We start from the raw sequence: 21,249 nt of genomic DNA on the forward strand, positions 1-21,249 counted from the left end.
AACATATTGTTGAAGCAAGTATTGGTATGCTTTCAAAATCTCAGGTGCCCACAAAATTTTGGTCTGATGCATGCTTGACTACCACATATATATTTAATAAATCGAAAGCCAACTCGTGTTTTGTCTAATCTGTCACCATATGAGAAACTTTTTCAAAGAAAACCCAAATATGAAATGTTAAAAGTTTTTGGTTGTCGATGTTTTCCTTGGTTAATGCCATACACATAAAATAAGCTTCAACCAAAGTCAAATCTTGTGTTTACCTAGGGTATTCTTTGAATCATTAAGGCTACAAATGCATTGACTTAACCACAAGATGTATATATTTGTCTCACCACATCCTATTCAACATGGACAATTTCCTTTTTAAGGGACTCACATCTCCTTCAGAAAATGTTGACACACAATGTACAATTCCCTCCCCTGACATATTGTTTACATTTCCCTTATCCCACTCTCCAAATCTGCCTCAACTACCTAACTCTAACCAGCCTACTTTAGCCGTGACCCAAGAAACCTCTTCTAATCTAACCACATCACTTTCCACCACCTCTCAGCCCTTATCCAACTATTCCCACATATTGAACCCATGTAGAATCTACCAATCCTATTCCCACCGTGACTTTAGAACCTAACTAGCCTTTAGGGCCATTTCCACCATCAAATGAGCAAGTGTTAGTGCCTCCAGAACCTGTGCTAGTGCAATCCGTGCGTCTTAATGCTCCTGAACATTGTATGATGACACGTTCCAAATCTAGGATTCAAAAACCAAATCCTAAGTATGCTATGCATGTAAATGTTAATCATTTTCCTGTTGAACCTACATGTTTGAGTTAGGCTGTTAAGCACCAAGACTGGAGGAATGCAATGGTTCAGGAATTTAATGCTTTGCAAAGATGTGGAACGTGGAGTTTGGTTCCATATCATCTCAAGATGAACTTGCCGCCAAATAAATGGGTTTTCAAAATTAAGAGACGTACAGATGGTACCGTAGAGAGACATAAAGCTTGCTTAGTTGCTAATGGTTTTCATAAAAAAATTGGATTTCAATGAGACATTTAGTCTCGTAGTCAAGCACAGCACCATAAGACTTGTGCTTAGTCTTGCAGTCTCAAAGAGGTGGTATGTTAGGCAACTTGATGTCCAAAATGTTTTCCTGCATAGTTATTTAAATGAAGAAGTAGATATGTGCCAGCCGTCGAGGTTCATTGACAAAAAATTCCCAAATCATGTCTGTAAGTTGCAACGCTCCATTTGTGATTTAAAACAAGTCCCGAGGGCTTGGTTTCGATAGTTCTCAGATTTTTTGCTTCAGCTTGGCTTTCAAGAATCTAGATGTGATTACAGTTTGTTTGTCTACATTGATAAAGGCATGTATCTTATTTTGTTAATCTATGTAGATGATATATTGATCACAAGGAACAATTCTTATCAAATGGCATGAGTGATTAAGAAACTGGGCACACTGTTCTCTATGAAAGATTTGGGACCACTAAATTACTTCCTGGGTGTTGAAGTGAAGTATAATGGTAACTCTATGCATCTAAGTCAATCCAAGTATGCCTTGGATTTACTTACACGTACTAAATTTACAAAAGCCAAACCCATCTCAACTCCAATTTCATCTGGACAAAAACTGACTGCATATGTGGGTGATCCATTTGACAAACTAGAATTGTATCCAAGTGTTGTTAGAGCCCTACAGTACATAACTATTACTCGGCCAGACTTGTCCTATGTCGTTAATCAAGTATGCCAATTTATACACTCCCCTAAAACTACTCACTAGATGGCTGTGAAGAGGATTCTTAGTTACTTGAAGGCCACGCATAATCATGGACTTGTATACAAGCCTGGAAGTTCACGGTTAACAGTGTTCTCAGATGCAGATTATGCTGGCAATCCAGACACACAACATTCCACATGTGGCTCTCTTATTTACTTGGGTTCTAATCTTGTGTCTTGGAGTTCGAAGAAGCAGAAAACAGTTTCACGCTCGAGTGCTGAGGATGAGTATAGGTAATCAGCTTATACTGCAGCTGAATTATCCTGGCTTAGATCTCTACAAGGATTTGCATGTGCATCTTGCATAGCCCACTATGTGGTCCTAAACCCTAGCTTCAAATCCAATCTTTCATTCACACATTAAATATTTAGAGGTTGACTATCACTATGTGAGAGAGAAGATGGTGTGTGGACATTTGTTTGTTAATTATATTTGTTCCCAGGATCAGCTTGCTGATGTGTTTACCAAAGGGTTGTCTTCATCTCATTTTAAGTTGCTAGTGTCCAAGCTTCCAGTAATTCCATTGCCTGTTAGCTTGTAAGGGGCTGTTAGACAAAGTCAACAATCAGTACTATCCACGTAACTTGAGGAGTTTTGGTGTGCTTGGAAATCTTATCCCATTGGTCTTCCATGTTTATAGGACTTGTTTTCAAATGTCTTTTGTAGTCAAACTGTTCGTAATCTGTTTGTAATCTTTTCATCTTTCTGTTAGTAATTTTCAAATTCAAAGTTCCATGTAATTTGACTTTTCAAACCCACAATGTAATCATGAAGATATTATATATACATGCAACTCACAGTTTTTGGGTAGGTAACTAAAGTGAAAAACCTGAATTCCTAAGTTTTACAGACCTAACCACCAAAAACAATGGTATGATACATTTCCATTCCATCTAGATGCTTTAAGATCAACATATTACATTTTTTTTTTTTTTCTTACAACCCTTTCTCTCGATATCTTTTGATGTCTAATGGTTCAAACATCAACGAATACGAAAAGAAAACATAACATCACAAATTTAAAGATATATTTTGATATCTTTTGATGTACATCCAAAGTACATCTCTCAAAGCTGGTGTAAGCATTACATATGTGAATGCCATGTTAACGAGAGGTTTTTTAGTGTAACTAGCATACGAGATGGTACACGATGTGTCATTATACAAATTGTGAGATATGTGTGTTAAAAAGTTAACAACTTAAAAAATAAAATTTTCCACTACTCATATAAAAATACATGATATATCACTTGTATTCCCGTCACAATAAAAATTTCTCCATATTACCACGGCTATACAATTTATGAAGTCAAATTTCATTACTAAAAAAGAAAAAAAGAAAAAAAAAACAACACTTCAACATCAGTCAATTTTAATTTTCTTTAGGATTTAGACGTTGCCTCCCCCAAATCGTACAGCTGACGAGCAATAATTTTAAAACTGACGACCAATAAAAACTTCTGAAGTTGAGCAGATTATTTCTTTGGCATTGGGAAATGATAGAAAATGAAAAGCCTCTGCAATCTGCATGTTGCATCACAATGGCTGCACAAAGAGGGGACCAAGGGGAAAAAAAATTCAAAAAAGATATGCCCCTACCAATTAAAATTTCCACTTGTATCTATGACAAAAAGTTGATACTACGGAGCATCATATAATTTCACTTCGCTAAATCTAACCATCTGTTTCGAGCTCTGATCTCATTTGAAGCATGACAAATCACACCATCCAGTTGGCAATGAGTATATTGCCAATATTCTTCCTGAACTTTAATCTAACTTTCAATTTACTCCTTAAACTTTTATATTGGAAAATCAAGGACTTGAACTAATTTTTTTGGCCGATTTCCCCCTTACCGTTAGTTTTCTATAGATTAACGTTAACTCTTATCACGTGCACACCACATGACTCTCCTTTGAGAACAAAAACGTCACTTCGTTAGACTTTCTAACATATAAGCTATAGAATCACACAAGTTTGTACAAATAACATTCCAAAAATCTAGGATTTTCATTTATTTAAAAAAACAAAGCAACTAAACTACACCACATGTTGTGCACATGTTTTTATTTAACAGAAATTTAGATGAAATAAATTAAAAACTAATAGCAGGAAGGAAATCGACCAAAAAAATTAGTTTAAGTCTTTAATTTTTCAATTAAAAAGTTCAAGAAAAAAATCGAAAGTTAAGCGAAAGTTCAGGAGAGAAGCCTACAGTTTACTCAGTTGGCAAATATACGAAAATACAAGGCGTTCTAAACTTCAATCAAGTTATTTTGGCTAAGAAGAATTCGTACACACAAGCACCGAAAAAACCGAAACAAAAGCCGAAAAACTACCAGCAAAACTTGTAATAGGATCAGAATTTGTGGCGCATTACTACATGCATTTTATGAGTTACAAACTGAGACGGACATCACGTGCAGAACACATGCTTCCATCTCAAAAGCACTTGTGAACTAAATCTGTCTTCTCCCACCACTTGTTTCATCTGATGCCAAAATCCAGTGCATGCAAACGGACTTACAACACAACTCGTCTACCTAATTGCTTAAAGACTAAAGACCAGACAACTTTCGCTGCTTCGCTCAGATCTGTCACACATCACCGAGCACAGCAGCTACTTTAGGAAAACACCTACTATCAACAGACACAAGTTTCCATATGCAATCATCCATAAGGGCCAATTCACTTGCCGTCCTCTCCATCACCGTTTCCATGCCCACCGGCTGAGGTCCCCTGGCCATCACCACCTGCCCCAGACTCTGAGGCGTCTTTGCTTCGTCCACGCCCATCATTTGGGCCTCCAGCTGAATTTGGGCCGCCACTACCACCACCATGTGTGGCCTCAGTATGATGCATGGAAGGCATGCCATTAGGCCCTCCAGGTCTCATTCCCATTTGCCCTTGCATGGCTTGTTGGTGCTGCTGTGGATCGTGCATTTGATGCATGTTATTAAACTGCATCGGCATCTTTGGGGAGAAAATACCCTGTTGCTGAGCCATTGCTGCTGCCTGAGGATGTTGCATGTAATATCCCGCCTGTTGCATAGCAGGATGTGGGGCCATCTGCAAGTGTTGAAACATAGATGATAAGCATGGATAGAAAAGACGAATCAGTAAAACATCGAGTCATGCTTACTACTCCCACCTGGGGAGGCGCAGCTGGTGCCTGTGGTTGCGCATCAGCAATTGCTGCTAAATACATCAGATTCTTTTGAAGCAGAGCCTGGTACCTAAATCATCAAATTTGCAATAAGAAAAGTCATATCCAAAAATCATAATAGGGAGACTGCCATGAAATGAATGGCCAACGGTACCCCCTCCCATATCAATAAATGTGTAAAATCAGTTTAACTAATGCAACAATTGCAATACTAAACAAGTTCTTAACATTAAGGATCTTATTATCAATGATACCAATACAAAACATGAGGCTAGTTCTAACTTATAAGAGACAAGTGCAATCAATTGTATATACAGCCCCAGCATATAACCATAAACATAATTCACACAAATGCATGTGTGTGTGTGTGTGAGAGAGAGAGAGAGAGGGTTTACTGAGCACACTCAGCAAGTTTTCCAAGATTTTGATTATCCAATATTGCCAGAATCAACTTTTTGTTGTCATCAAGGTACTGCATCAAGAATTTAAAAACACATTATAAATAGATACTTTAAATTCCGATGCACATCAAGTGAGATCCAATAGCATACTTAACAATCAAGGTGAATATCCAGAAATATCAACAACAAAATAACTGTACCACAGACAACTTAGATCCAAGTTATATCAACGGTGCCAGTAATTATCAGCCTATTATAAATTCAGGGGAAAGTAATTACAGCTATTAAAACCATACATGAAGAGAGCAACATTGTACATGATGCGAAACAAGGCTACAGTCATCCTAAAATCTGAATATGACAAGTAACAACATAAGATACTATCATCTAATGCTGGCAATGATCATCGTATGTCTTAATTCTTCATCAATTTTAGGTTCAAAAAAGCATAATTGAACCTTTCAAATGAGCTTCTCGCTTATATGGAAATTTTTGGAAAAACATCAACCTTATCTATGACTTTATCCAACTACTCACTAGCTTAGGGTTTCAGACAATGAAGCTTTGGGAGAGAGTAACTGAGCATAGATTGAAGCAAGAGACACGGTGTCACACAATCAATTCGGGTTCATACTAGGGCGCTCGATTATGTAGGTAATCTATCTCTTACAAAAATTGATGAAATGATATAGAGGCATGCAAAAGAATTTGAACATGGTCTTTATAGATTTGGAAAAAGCGTATGATAAGGTCCCAAGAAAAATTCTTTGGACAATTCTAGAGAGAAAGGAGTATGAGTAGCACATATCCAAGTAATAAAGGATATGTATGATATGTATGATGGAGCAAGGACTACATTAAGAACTCATGAAGGACAATTGAAAGCTTTCCCATAACCATAGGGTTACACGAAGGCTCAACTTTAGGTCTTACCATTTTGCATTGGTAATGGACGAGTTAACGATACATATTCAAGATGGTATCCCTTGGTATATGCTTTTCGCAGAAGACATAGTGAGTGCTGATAGATGAAACGCATGTGGGAGTAAATACAAAACTTAACCTTTGGTGGGAGGTGTTAGGAATCTAAAGGTCTTCGCCTAAGTAGGTCAAAGACAGAATATATAGGGTGCAAGTTATGTGGGAATGGGGTTCCAAATGAGGTAGAGGTGAGGATTGGAGACCACGACGTACCAAAGATTCGACCCCTTCGTTATTTTGGATCTATCTTGCAAAAGAAAGGAGAATTGAATGGATATCCCAACCATAGAATACAAGCTAGATGGATGAAATGGAAGTTAAGATAAGAGAAAATCGGTTAAGATGCTTTGGACATGTGAAACGAAGACCTACAGATGCTCCAGTTAATGCGATTATGAGATAGAGGCTCGGGGCAAAAGGGGTAGATGAAGACCTTAGAAGACTTAGAGAGAGAATTTAAGAAAAGATATGGAGTACTTGAAGCAAAACCGGACACAGTGGTGTTCTAGGATTCATACAACTGACCCCACTTAGTGGGATAAGGTTTTGTTGTTGTATCAAGAATCCTGTTTTCGTAAATAAGAACAGACATCTTAGGTGACAAGAGAACTATATCATGTCTGCCTTGATCTCCAATTCAGGGGAGACTTGTAACCAGTGAAACAAAATCTGCATAGCAGTAGAGTAACTAGATAGCTTCTCAACATGAAATCCAGTGGCCAGAAGACTGATCGAGGGAAAAATCTTAACAGACATTAAAAAGGCACTTCACACAGATTAGGAGAATAAACTACAAGAAATACTAAGCATCCCTAATGTTTCAACAAAACATTCGACAAGCACCAACTGAAGACTATGTCCCGTGGGCTTTTTTTTCATATAACAAGAAGAACGTTCCCCTATTACCCTGAATGGGCAACAGTTGATTAACTTGACTCCTCTGTGAAAACCACTTAAAGTAGATACAATTATACACCACCTTTTGAGTTGATATTTGATTTCCGTCTGCATAGACGCTGCTTACAATATGAATCAGTATTCTTAATTTCTTATTGGTTTCGTTGTTCTCTTCACACTCTCAGCCAACCGTAGTTCAAAACTCTATAAATGATCATCACCTATGATACATCAGTCCACCATAAAACTATACAACAACAGCGGGACTTATCGAATTCCTCCCTAAGTAATGTCAGCTAAAGGGCTCTCTTATATGCAGAACAAAATTAACAAATTTTATTCAAGTAATCACAACTAACATAACAAAAAATTAAGGAAAAACCCAGAAAACAATTAACAGTTAACAGTTTCAAATAAACAAGGGAAAAAGGGTACCTTCTGAATTTGCTCGGTGGTGATGTTGGTGGGAGGAAGTGAAGGCATGACGGGGATCATTTGCGGTGGCTGCTGCATCTTTTTTTCTTCCAAAATTCTCTCTGGCTTGGGGAATACAAAACCCTAACCCTAAATCAGCCCCCAAAAGAGAAACAAAATCAATTAGAGGCAGAATTAAGAGGAAAAGGGATGAAATTAATGGGGTTGAGAGACAGAGAGAGACAAAGGAAGGGCGGTCGAGTGAGAGTACAGGAAAGGGGGAGGTGGGAACAAAGACTTTGAAAGAGGATTTAGGGGAACATCTTTTCGGTTTTCGGTTTTGGATGTCGACGAGGTTTCTCGACTTTTAAAGACAAAATAAAACAAAAAATAAAAATTCTTTTATAATTTCTACATTTACCGCTTTAAGAGCAACTTCACTGTTGCAAAAGTCCTTCCGGACTATTCATTATTTAATCATCCTAACGAATAGTAATTCTCCGTAATAAATAGTAATTATTTTTTGCATCTCTACCTTTACATTTGTTATTAATTTTTTTTTACATTTTTTATTAATTTTTTATTAATTTTTAATGTGGCTGACGTCATCCTAACGTCAGCGCCCTCAGGCACTTGGGCCGTTGATTCTTGCCTCCCCTCTCCCATGGGCCCGCCCCTAGCCCAATTGCCCACATGGGCTGGAGCAAGGAAGGTTGGCTATTGGATTTTTTTGGTCCCATGTCCACCGGGCTATACCCTCTGGTGGACTTGCTCTTATGTACTAGAGAATCTATCGCTTAAAAAGGGAACTCTCTATATTCTTTGTCACTTCATGTTTTTGGCATAATGCGTTATTGTGACATCTCGTCCCGAGATTATTAAAACGTACGTGCGAAATGACCCTTTTGCCCCTAGTTTGTTTTCGTTATGTTGTTTGGTTGTTTGTGTGGTGTTGGCATGTGTTGGGCCACACACACACACACTGTCACTCTTCCTCTCCCTCTATCTTTTCCCTGTCTCTCCCCATGCTCCCATTCCTTCTTCTTCTTCCTTCGAACATACGAACACCACACCAAACCCATCAAACCTTAGCAGATCGAGGGAACTAAACCCATATTCGAGCTCGTGAGGGTGAGAGGAGCACGATTGTACCATTTTCAGGTAAGAATTCCGACGTTTTCACGTCGATTTCACAAGCTCCGATTTGAGTACTATTCATGCAAATTTAATCTAGCTTATTTTTGGGATTTTGAAGCTCGTAGGTGACTTGGTGAGGTCCCAAGGAGCCTCGGAGTGCTTCGTTGGAAGAATTTGGACGTCGGAATCGCCTGGTTCGAAGTTGGCCGGTTTTGGATAGTTTGCACAGGTAAGATCGCGTGGTTTTTAGCCTTTAAAAGTAGTATATCGTTGTTCTACTAGTTCTAGCCTTCAATTTGGTGTAAAAATCGTGGAAAACGGTTGAGAAACGAGTGAGAAAACGAAGTTAGAAGATTTTTCCAGTTTCCGGCGCCGGCGACGTCGCCGGAGGCTCACCAGAGAAGGTGACGGAATATTCCGTCAAATCTGACGGAATATTCCTGACGCTGTTGACGGAATCCGTTAGAACTAACGGAATATTCCTCACGGCGTCAGTTGACGCCGTCAGCGTGCCAGGCACGTGCCTGCGCATAGCCGGCGCGTGGGGGCGCGTGCGGCGGAGAAATTTTTTTCTAAAATTATGGGTGTGATCCTGAGGTTGTGTAGAGCATGTTGGTATATTCATTTGTCCAATTTGAGCAATGTATGAGAAGTTATTACGAGAAGTTGGTTATGTGCTTTAAAATTGACGTTTTTATAGTTGTTTCGCATATAGGTGATACGTACCCCGAGGACGAGCGTGGTCACTCGAGGCAGGGGGGCTACGACCCTTCCACATACCAGTGAGTGGGCTTTTGGTTTTCCGTATATACCTATATACTATATTTTTCCCAGAAATTGAGTAAAAAGGGTTATTTGTCTTATGCCATGCATATTATTATTATTGATTATGCACCCTTAGCCGCATTATTAGTTGCATACACATACATATGCATATTGGGTGCTGTGGACGCACAGGTAAGTGCCAGGTAAGTGTTATTCATGTTTATATTTCAATAGTGGTTTGAGATGCTTAGAGAGCTCATAACCTGCACCCCCGGTGTTAGTGCTCCCGCCCAGAGTAGGGCACAGTCCTTCACGTGATGTTCACCTCCCGCACCACACGCTCAGCTTGGATCCAAGTTAGGTGCACAGTCCTGTCGTACAGACCACTTTAGGTGGTTCCGACTCGTAGGTGACCCGTGATTATTCGCACAGCCTTCACGTGATCGTAGCACTAAAGCGTATATATGTATTACACCCAGGCCTGTCGTACAGACCACTTTAGGTGGTTCCGACTCATGGGCAGGTTCAGTTATTGAGTTTGAGATTTGAGCTCTATATGCAGCCGTACAGGTCACGTTAAGTGACTCCGGCTGCCAGATTTTATGTTATCGTTATGAGATATACCTGAGCACTTGCATTTCATTATGAGGTTTTGACATGGCATATTCTTGAGCATGATTGGCATACCCTTGAGCATGATTGGCATATCTATACATACGTATATATGTTATTTCTGGGAAGTATACAGGTTTTACGGCGAGGGGTTAGAATGTATTTTACTAAATGGTTTTTGAAAAGCTTTGTTTTTGCCCACTCACGCTTTTGTTTTGCGCCCCTCCAGGTTCTAGTTGCTTAGCTCTTTTGGTGGTTTCTCCGAGGGCTTTCCCGGCATTTCTGACAAACACTCACCAGCGTAGGGTCACCTTCGGGTGTACTATTGTCGCATCTTTTCCTTTGGACTGCTGTAGACTTGCTCTGAACATAGCGTCTCACTCACGCTAGCACTTGTTTTAGTACTTTGTATGCTAGTTTTTAATTATTCGTACTTTTATATTGCTACTTTATTAGCTTCCGCACGTGCACATGGCTACGTCACCTTCGTGTGACGGCCAGCACTCCTTGATCTCGGTCGGGGTGTGTCAGTTATAATATTATTACAGGAACTGACTTTAAACTATGGGTTGACATAAAATTCATGTAGAATTCCACTTTAAGAGAGTTCTCATAATATCTTTGATAATGATGTTGAATACTAATAACTAAATATTTAATCTACTAACGGTAATAAATTGTATTTATGTGTCCATAATTGGTACTTAAATTGTCTGAATTATAAGAGTGATTGCGTTTGATCATTAAGAGATTTGATCGCGGAATTGGAAACCATCAATTTAGTTCAATGAGAAAAATCCAAATCTTCAATCTATTGAAATTCTCATTAAAAAAAATATTTCTAAAAATATAAATAATTTACTTTTTTTTTGTCATCTCTTTTATTTATTTATTTTTTTATCAAAAGATAGAATTTTATTGAATTAAATACGAGTAGCTACATTTACATTTTCTACTAAAACATTAAAAAGAAACTCTGGGCCTTTTCTGTTATCTGACTGTGAAAATATTTTAGTATAAAGAAATTAATTAATTTTTTGTTCAAAAGTATAAAGAAATGATTTGTTTGTCTGCGAAAAAGGAGAGAGAGAAAGAGGGAACCGAAATGATAGATCCTCCGACACGCCCAAAGTACCAAATGATCAGAATCCTCTTCTGAGTAAAGTAAAAGGTAAGGATTCTCTTGAACAAACCTATCAAACCGTTCAAATGAAATTTTATTCAACGATAACAAATAAGCCTTCTAAAAGTACCGAAGGATCAGTTACTACTGTTGGAGTAAAAGTCAGAGGAGAAGTCGACTTTTCACTCAGCGAAGTCCGTCCTCACTTCCAACTCCAAATCCCGGAACACTCCAATCCTACTCCGGAACACCTTAATCCTGGCTCCTGACATCTGGAAACGCCTCTTCCCACCGCGAACCAGGCGGCCAATCACCCTCCCCCAGTTCCCAATCGGCATATCTCGGCCGTTCCGAATCCCAATCCCTGAATGAAGATAAACCTCTTCAGGCTCTGCTCCGGCCTCAAAGTCATCGGCTACTTCATGATCCTCCTCGTTGTTGCCATCATCTCCGTCTCCTACTATACCGTCGTCGTCGTCACTTGGGCACCCATGCTGCTCCACGGCGGGGTCCACTCGTTTCTAGCTTTCTTCAGCATCGTAATGTTCCATATTCTGGTAATTCTCAACTTGTTCAGTCATGGATGCTTCAAGTTTTCTCCTTTTTTTTTTTTTTTTTTTTTTTTTCTGTTGTATTTAATTTTAATTAAAGGGTATTTGGAAAATTAGAAATTATAAATAACTCACTTTTTATTTTGCAAAAGGATTTGTTTTTTGTTTTGTGGGTTGTGTGTTAATTCCAGTTGATTGATACGGTTAGATAGCGTTTAGGTACATTAATTAGACTGACAGCTGCTGCAATGGGCACAATTTAGATTAGTTTGTACAATTTACTAATTTAGATTAATGGATGAGCTTGAACGAAGTTGGTCTCGAATGTCTGACGAGCTAATAACATTTTAATTTGAAATGAGACCCGAAATTTGGGGAGACAAATCAAATATCGGGTTCAGTTTTGCTAGCTGGTTTACAACTCTTCTCAAAAACTTAGTAAATAGAGAGGTACATTTGATACTTATATCGAGAACCCGTGGGAGTTTTGCCATTAAAAAATATTAGAGTGAATGTTGATTTCTTGTCATGTAGAATTTTTTCAGTCTTGTTAAAGCAAACTGTAAGGAGAAAATACATTGTTAAATAATGTTATTTGTTTATGACTTCTGAGAAAGCAGAATTGAGTAGAAATATTAATTTGAAAGAAAATTAACTCTTGAGTTTGGCCCTCGTTTTCAATTTCCATTTGTGGTTGCAGCTTGTAATGTTATTGTGGAGTTACTTTATGATAGTCTTTAAAGACCCTGATTCTGTTCCAGAAAATTGGAAACCTCTAATGGAGGCTGGTAGTTCTGTGACTTTGTCAGAAAATATCGAACCCTGAGGCTTTCACTTCAACACAATCTTCAGGTGGAGGAGAAAGACTACCACAAGTACGGTATTGTAGTCGATGCCAAAATGGCAAGCCACCACGATACCATCATTGCTCTGTCTGTAAGCAACTTTCTGCTAACGTTGACGATATATATATTGTTTACATTCAGCGATCAGTGAAATTGTCTATTAAGTGATAAAGAAAATAATTTGGTTTTCTTATATGCTCTGTAGGTCAAAGATGTGTACTTAAGATGGATCACCATTATGTTTGGGTGGTGAATTGTGTTGGTGCATGCAACTACAAGTTTTTTCTTCTTTTCTTGGTAATGCCATATTCCTTTTCTTATTAATTTGCTTGCAGTCACGAAATAAGAACTTTGTGTAGATTGCCTTCCCCACCAAATTTTTTGTTCAAAGGCGCCAGTCCCACAGAATCTAGGGCTGGGAACTGGAGATGTTTGAGTTTTCTTTGATGTGTGCGCGCGTAGGGGGAAGTGGGGGTGGTATAGAGATATGGGAAATGACAATTGATTATGAAATAAATACCTTCCAGTGTGCAAATAAATTAAAAGTGGGGATAATTGGCTATTTTACTCTCCCCTTGTTTTTGCTCACTCTTTCCAGTTTCTGTTTGTGCCTTGAAAGCTTTATACATTTCTGGAAACGACGATGGATACCTTAGTTTTGCTGCCAAATTTTATCGGTTTTTTCTCTGAAGCCATGGATCATTCCGAATCTCCTGGCCATCTTGCAGTCGTTTTTTTGGCTTTTGGTAATATTCCACCGAGTAAATCATTGGTTCTGCTTTCATTGTTTACTTGTTTCTTACAGATTGTTTACCATGTTGCAGTGCTTAATTTAGCCTTTGCACTGAGTCTTCTTTGTTTTGTGGTTATGCATGCGTCCCTTCTGTCTAGCAACACCCCTACAGTTGAGGTAATACACTCAACTGCTACTTTCTTTCTACCAATTTTGAGATTTATGAATATTTTTGCAGTTTGCACTTACCATTTGAGACCTGAGTTACCTAATGAAGTTTTGTTCATTTGGTTATTACCTTCTGCTTGAGTTTCTGTATTAATTTTATGAATTCTTTTTACATGCATTGCAAAATAAGAATTTGCTATAGTTGCCTAAAATGATCCAAATTTTCAAAGTAATCTGAATCTATGAGGAATTTTATAACGCCACATATTTATCATATCTTAATCATATGCAACTATTTGAAACAATGTTTGAGGTTCATGAAAAGAGAGGAGCAATCAGATGGAAGTATGACTTGGGCAGGAAGAAGAATTTTGAGCAGGTGGTACTCTCTCTCTCTCTGTATGTAAGCCCTTCTTCCATCAGACATTTGATGATTTTTAACTCTTTTCCCCATCCTGTAGGTTTTCGGCACGAACAAGGCACTGTGGCTGTTACCACTGTTCTCAAAAGAGGATTTAGACAACGTACCTGCTCTTCGGGGACTGGAATTTCCAACACTTTTAGATACTGATGCTTGATGCTTGATGCTTGGTGAACTCCCATACTTTTACCTCCCACCAGTCGTTTAAATATTTTTACAGACTCATACGTACTGGTCGCATTGGGTCTGAAAAGATGTGTTACCCCGTGGCCAATTTAGTCAAATTTAGTCTTTTAGTTAGGAGAGGATCCAAATTTGAGTCGTGGTTTTTGTTTTTTAATTTTATACGTTGGCTTCAGACCTAACAGGAAAACTTAGTCAGCAACGCATCAATTGTTATACAGATAGTTTTTCTGCTCCATTTTTTGTCCCCCGTCCAAACCATGTGTACAGTGTACCCAATCTCTTGGATACCGGAAAGAAGCCGTGCTGAAGTAGTTGCGTCAAAGATATTATACTGAAATCTTCATAAATCTATATTGATGTGTAGCTAAGTTTGCTCTACTTCCTCGAACTATTCGTTGCTGGAAGTTGGCTGAAAACTTGGTTTATGTTATCACCAAATATTTTCTGATCATAAATCAAGGCGTATGTGTGCATCACTAGTTAAGGGAAGTATTAACTTCCTCCCTCTCTTCTCTCTTTCAATTTTACCGGTTAATCTTCATATAAAACAATTGGCTTATTTTTAGCTACACCCTTGGAATTTCATTTTGATTTCACTTTGCCTTACTCAAAAGTCACCACTTTATTCATTTAAACACAAAATTCTTTCCATTTGACTTGTGGACTCTCTCTCCTCCCTAAAACTTATAGATCGACAACTGAAATATATGTGGGACCTAATACACAGTAAACTGTGCCACATATGCAACAAATTTGATTATAAATCTCGATTATGTGGTGATATAAAAATTTGATTAGCTTGGTGCACCTAAATCAAACTTACATAAGAAATTAATAGATCTAAAACAATGTGGAGTGAATTTTGAATTTTATAGAGACGACTTTTAAGTTTCAGAGGACAAAATGGAATCAAAATCAAGTTTTAGGAGGCAAAGTGGTGTGAACTATGAATTCCAAGGAGTAAGACGGTGACTTTTGAATTATAGGGAGTAAAGAGAATTAAAATCGAGTTCCAAAAAGGGTAACTAAAAACAAAGCAAACAAGTTTCTAGTAACATGAGTACTTAGTCCCAACTCTTAGAGCATCTCCGGTAGAGTCCCTATATAGGGACAACCACCGTATAAAATGAGTATAAAACAAATATAGGGACAAAATGAATCTCCAATGGATCGGAAAGTGAGTTCCTAAAGTATAGAGACTCACTGGATATTGGTGTATGTACCCACATATAGGGACTAAAGGAACTGAAATGATGGACCCAGTAGGACAATTTAAGTGGAGAAGCAGGCGTGAGTCTCAATCACATGACCTTGCTTTTTTTGTTTTTTTGTTTTTCTTTCTTTTCAATTGTTTAAAATGGAGGGTCCAAATTGATTTTTGCTTTTAAATTTTTTTTTACTATTGAAAGATTAACTGTTCCAATTAAATAACCATTTCAATTTTGTTTACTCTCTCATGTTGGTTTTTGTGACAACCCGTTCCAAATTTTACGTTTTTATTTTATTTTAAAAGCGTGAATTTACGAAATTGCCCTAGAGGCAAGGACTTTGACTTCCGTTGACCATCGACTTGAGATATGTGAGACTTATTCTTTTAGCATATCCTCGTAGTACTCGTTAGTACGAACGTATAGGCGAAAGCCGTTTGTGAGTCCGGATTATAACGGTATAGTTACGGACGTTCAAAATTGGTTATTCAATGTTTAGTGTTAATTAAATTAAATCCCCAATTAGAAATTGGTTATTCAAGATGAAGCCCAATCAGAAATAGAAAGAAGAGGGAAAAAAAAAAAAAAAACTGAACAGCTTTCCCGTGGGTTTTTCCACTTGTGACCACCTATTTTCCAAGGTCGATTCCGGCCAACTCCGGTGGATTTTTTCTACGCCACCACCACCATCTTAAAGCTCTCATTCCCCTCTACAAAACCCACCCAAGAACCACCTTGATTAACCATGGTATGTGGCGGTTTGAGGCCACGAAAGTTGACGAAAATCAACGGTGCTCCGGCCACTCTTTTTGATTTTCCGGCGAATCGGCAAAGTGATGGCCGATGCCACCACTTGGGCTTTGTAGCCCATCATCCCAGGAGCAAAACCCAACCAACCTTGACCCCGTTGGAACACCGTAGACGATGAATCGACGTCGGGAAGTTTTAGGCACCCGCCGGCTTTGTGGGCAAAATTGACCATCTTCCGTCCACTTTTGGACTTCGTGGCAGGTATGAAAGTTGTTCCACTCACTGAGATCTTCATTTCTGGGAAGTTTGAGAATTTTTGGAAATAGTTGGATTTTCCGGCAGGTCGGGGCGGCCAACCGCCACCCGCGGCGGCGCGTGGCCAGTGGGCCTCCAATGCTATTTTTAGGCTACGTCGAATGTCTTGAATTCAGTTTTGTCATTTGAATGACGTAGGTTGATCGTTGGAACCTAAATTCGTTACGATACGTTACTTGATAAAAATGTAAATCGATGATCCGATCGTTGGATCATCACCAAAATTGGATACATTATAATACGTAATATTTAAAGATCATAGGAATTTATGGATCGGGAATCCGACTTACGGATCTTCCTGAATTGGATTTGTAAGTTAGTAAAATAAATGTTCACGACCACTTGTTTTAGGCAATTGGCGGAGATCTGACCATTGGATTGTAATGAAATTTTAATATGTTATTCGAGAAACATATTGTGGATTGTTGGGAGTTGCGGATTGGAAATCTGATGTGTGGATCTTCCGGGTCAACTTATACAGGGTTGTAAACCCTACCGTCGATCTTTGATCGACTATTGACTTGTGGTCAATGGGTCTCAAACTATTTTAGAATGTCGTTGAGGTTGTGTTTTATGTGAATTTCGTATTCTACGGATAAGAGTTCTGAGATGTGATTTGATAATTGGTCACAGGGACCAATCATTCAGGACGCCTCGATGCGTGCACTAGAGAATCATAGCGTGGACTCCAGGTGAGTGGACATTTTCCTTTTTATCGTACATATTATTGAGAGTTCTATCGACACTTTTAAATTGATTAGGTATAATACCTTCATATAATTATTGTGAATGCTTGAAGTACCTATATGAACTACGAATGGCTTGATCCCTGTTTAGGGTACGTAGGCAGTTTAACGAGACGTTAGATGCAGCCATAAAATATTTGAGACAAAAGCCTTACTTGGGAAATTGAGTAATGCGAAGGAAATTGGTAAAGGCAAGTTTTAGTTTTGTGAATTAGTTAGTTAAATTAGTGTTAATTGGGTTGTCATGGATAATTATCCTTGAAAATAAGTAGTTCGGGAGTAGGGCGTTATTGATTGTACACTTCACACCGTATTGTTTATAATTGAAAATGCTACGACATGGTTGAGTATTAGATTGCATCATGGTATATCCATATGTATACTACTTGCATATAATTATTGGGAATGCTTTCAAGTGCAAAGGTGAACGCAGGACATCCAGGTAAGTTCAGGTGAGTTTATGGTATTAGTTGAATAGATTGCGTTATAGCACGACTACAGTTATGTGTTAGGCAACTTCGATACTGTCGTACTGGTTGCCATGAGTTGCACATGTTATATTGAGATGCATTGAGAGCTCATAAACCTGCACCCCGGTGTTAGTGCTCCCGCCCGTGGCCAGGGCACAGTCCTTCACGTGATGTTCACCTCCCGCACCTTACGCTCACCTTGGATCTAAGGTAGGTGCACAGTTCTGTCGTACAGACCAATTTAGGTGGTTCCGACTCGTAGGTGACCCGCGATTATTCGCACAGTCTTCACGTGATCGTAGCACTTGAGCGTATTTATTTACACCCAGTCCTGTCGTACAGACCACTTTAGGTGGTTCCGACTCGTGTGCAGGTATACTTATTGAGCTATTGGCTAGCCATGATTGATGAGATATGGATAAGTTGTACAGGTCACTATAGGTGACTCCGACTTATATGCTAGCCATGATTAATGAGATATGGATAAGTCGTACATGTCACTATAGGTGACTCTGACTTATATGCTAGCCATGATTGATGAGATATGGATAAGTTGTACATGTCATTTTAGATGACTCTGACTGATATATCACTTTGTATTGATTAAGTTCATTTGGCCTACTTATTAATGTATGGTGGAGTTGATGACAAACCGTGGTTTTGGTCATTTCTGAGTATGGTTTGGATATATGTATATATGTTGTACTGTCCTATAGAAAACGATAAGGGAATTACAGTGAGGGGTTATTACTGTTAGAAAGGTAATAGTTTTGGGAAGCTTGGTTTTACTGCTTACTCACACTTTCTGTTTTGTACCCCTTCAGGTTTTAACAGCTGAGTTCGTATCGACGAGGATATATAGCTAATCTTAGTATTGGTGGCTACTTTTAAGGGTATGATTCTTACCCACACTACTGTACCTTACTTATGCTCTGACATCGCGTGTGAAATGGGATCGCTCCCACTCGTAGCGCACTCTGGTATTTAGACACTTTTAGATTCAAATTTATTCACATTTTTTACACTATCACATTTTATGGCTTCGTCACCTTCCAGGTGTCGGCCAGCACAGCTCGATTCAGGGTCCAAGTGGACTTTCTGGGTCGGGGTGTGTCAGTTTTCAAGTTCTTTTGTTTTCTCTTTTCACAATGCCCCCGTTGAAATATTAATATTTTCAATTTGGGTTGCTCTTTCATTTGTTATCTCATCATTCCTATAAATACCAAATTATATAACCAAAACTTACCACAACTTCATCTCCTATTCTCAGTTCATTCGTATTCAATTCACTCATTCTAGTTAAAAATTAGTGTCAGAATTTCAATTTTATTTTGATTAAAAAGTTCACAAAAATATTTTATGAGAACGTAATGTTAACATAAACAAAAAATGTGCACCTAATAAAAATATCACATAAAATTGTAAAACCTCAAATTTAGGGATTCTAGTATAAGGACTCTTCCATTGTAGACAATATTTCTTTAGGGACACAAAGATTCCTTTTAAGTCTTGGAAATGCTCTTACAAGGGGACAGAGATACAATATTTAAGTTTACCTGATATGTGTTGTTTTGCGAGTGGTTACATGTAACGAAAGAGAAGATTCCCGGGAAGATTTTATATTTGTGAGTATTAATATTATTTGGAACCGTGCAATATCAGGGAAGGCAACATCTTAACCTCTATATATTATAGTTTATAACATAAACTTGATTCAAACAGCTCTCTAACCTTTTAATTATTTAACAATGAATCCATGATGAAATTATAACTGCACAAACCTGAGACTTATCCCACCCAATATCCTTGTTTCGGATTTTTAAATTGATTACAAATGCTGTTAAATTGTTTCTAGGGAAAAAAAAAAATTTAAGATTGGTTCGATAACTATTTTAAATATTTTTTTGTTAAATAAATGAAAACTAAAAGTGAAGTGGTTCGTAAACTTACCACAGCAACTGTACCAAAACTAAATCATACTAATAATGTGATTCTTAATCAAGTCATAGTTCCAGGTTCCTTAACATAATATATGAATCTCAATCAAATACGTGGAATCTACATGGCTCTTATAAATCTCTTGTTAAAAAACTCCACGCATGTTAACAAATTGTAGGTAGGCATTATATATTTTAAAAACTATACATGAGCCACATGGTTACCCCATTGCTCATCTTTTTTGGCCGGAACCACCGAGCCATTGAGCGGGTGAAGCGGTTGACTCACTCTCGTGACATGATCGTCGTTCCGGTTACAGAGATCGGAGGCCACAACTGAGAACCAAACGATGGCCGGGGTAGCAAATAGGATGAGACCCAAGGGCACCATCCACAGCTGCCTATTTGCAGGATGATACTGGTACTCCCACCACCCTAACATGAGTGCTCCTGCCACACTCACCAGAACTGACCAAAAGCAAGCTGTTCTCAGCTCCACAATTCTTGGTTCCTCCAAGTAACTTATTGCATCTTTGTCTTCCTTGTTTGATTTTGATCCCATCAAACCACGATTAAAAAGTAAATTCATGGCTACACCCCTGAAGCCAAATTGGTGAAGGAAACGTAAAAGGAAAAGATCAATTAAGTATCAGATTCATAATTTGTAGAGTAAAGTGAAGTTCTCTTGCCATGTTATGCAGCCAAACATTGTGATAAGAGAACATTTCTCCTATATCATGCATTTTACGGTATTGAATAGATAGTTTGACAAGAGAACATTTCTCTTATACTTATGTACAAGTTTCGTAAAACAAAACAACAAAGCACAAAGAAACATACCTTGGTGTTATTGGTGATGAAGAAGAACAAGAGAAGAAGATTGAGAGGTGTGGAAGTTAAGTTATAGGTTGGAGGGCAAGAGTCCCATGAATCTGGTAGATAAATGGAGTGAGGTTCCGAGGAGGAGGATTTTGGATTTTGCAATGTCAAACAATTACAAACAAAAGAGTCTGATTGAGCTAAAGATCCGACGTGCCTTTCTATCAAAGTTGTTATTTGTTAAAGAGAATAAATATAAAGGAGAATGGTTACGCATCAAGATTACACAAAGTGTAGCTATCTGAGGTAGCTAGATTTTATATGAATCTATTTTTGTAATATATATATAAGGGATAGCTCCGTAACACCACATTTTTTCAATAATTTTTTACACACGCTTTTGTGAGGCTTACTCTGTAATGTATTTTAACTATCGAAACTGTTTACCTTTTGGAACGTCATTCATAAATCATCATTATAAAAAATTAGACAAATTCAAAATCATTGAGACATTCATTTGTAGTGAAGGATTAGACAAATATAGTTCTACAAAAGAATTTCTAAATCATTAATCCAACGGTCGTCATATGGTTTTAGATTTGAGTAATTTTTAATAGACATGATCATTAAGGAAAACCTAAATGATAAACGGTACGAATCGTTAAAATACATTATGAAGTGAGTCTCAAAAAAAACATGTGTCAAAATTTGTATAAAAAAAGCAGTAGCACGAATCCATCCAATAGGTCATTGTTTTGGTAATTTGACAAGTGGCTTGTTTTGTTCGATAAACCAAGGGGTTGTGTGCATAACATTTT

General features: G+C 38.0%; 1 protein-coding gene and 1 pseudogene across 1 annotated transcript; one reads left to right on the forward strand and one right to left on the reverse strand.

Moving 5' to 3' along the window:
- Positions 1-4,039: 4,039 nt before the first annotated feature.
- Positions 4,040-7,999, reverse strand: LOC137733853 (GRF1-interacting factor 3-like). Its single transcript, XM_068473048.1, has 4 exons — positions 7,667-7,999; positions 5,348-5,424; positions 4,938-5,022; positions 4,040-4,855 (listed from the first exon to the last, which is right to left on the reverse strand). Exons 1-4 carry the CDS (start codon positions 7,742-7,744, stop codon positions 4,475-4,477), a joined length of 621 nt encoding a protein of 206 aa, XP_068329149.1. The 5' UTR covers positions 7,745-7,999; the 3' UTR covers positions 4,040-4,474.
- Positions 8,000-11,306: 3,307 nt separating this feature from the next.
- LOC137734126 (probable protein S-acyltransferase 12) lies at positions 11,307-14,510 on the forward strand (annotated as a pseudogene).
- The last annotated feature ends 6,739 nt before the right edge of the window (positions 14,511-21,249 follow it).

The sequence above is a fragment of the Pyrus communis genome, chromosome 5 (assembly GCF_963583255.1).
Source record: "Pyrus communis chromosome 5, drPyrComm1.1, whole genome shotgun sequence".
Lineage (NCBI taxonomy): Eukaryota > Viridiplantae > Streptophyta > Magnoliopsida > Rosales > Rosaceae > Pyrus > Pyrus communis.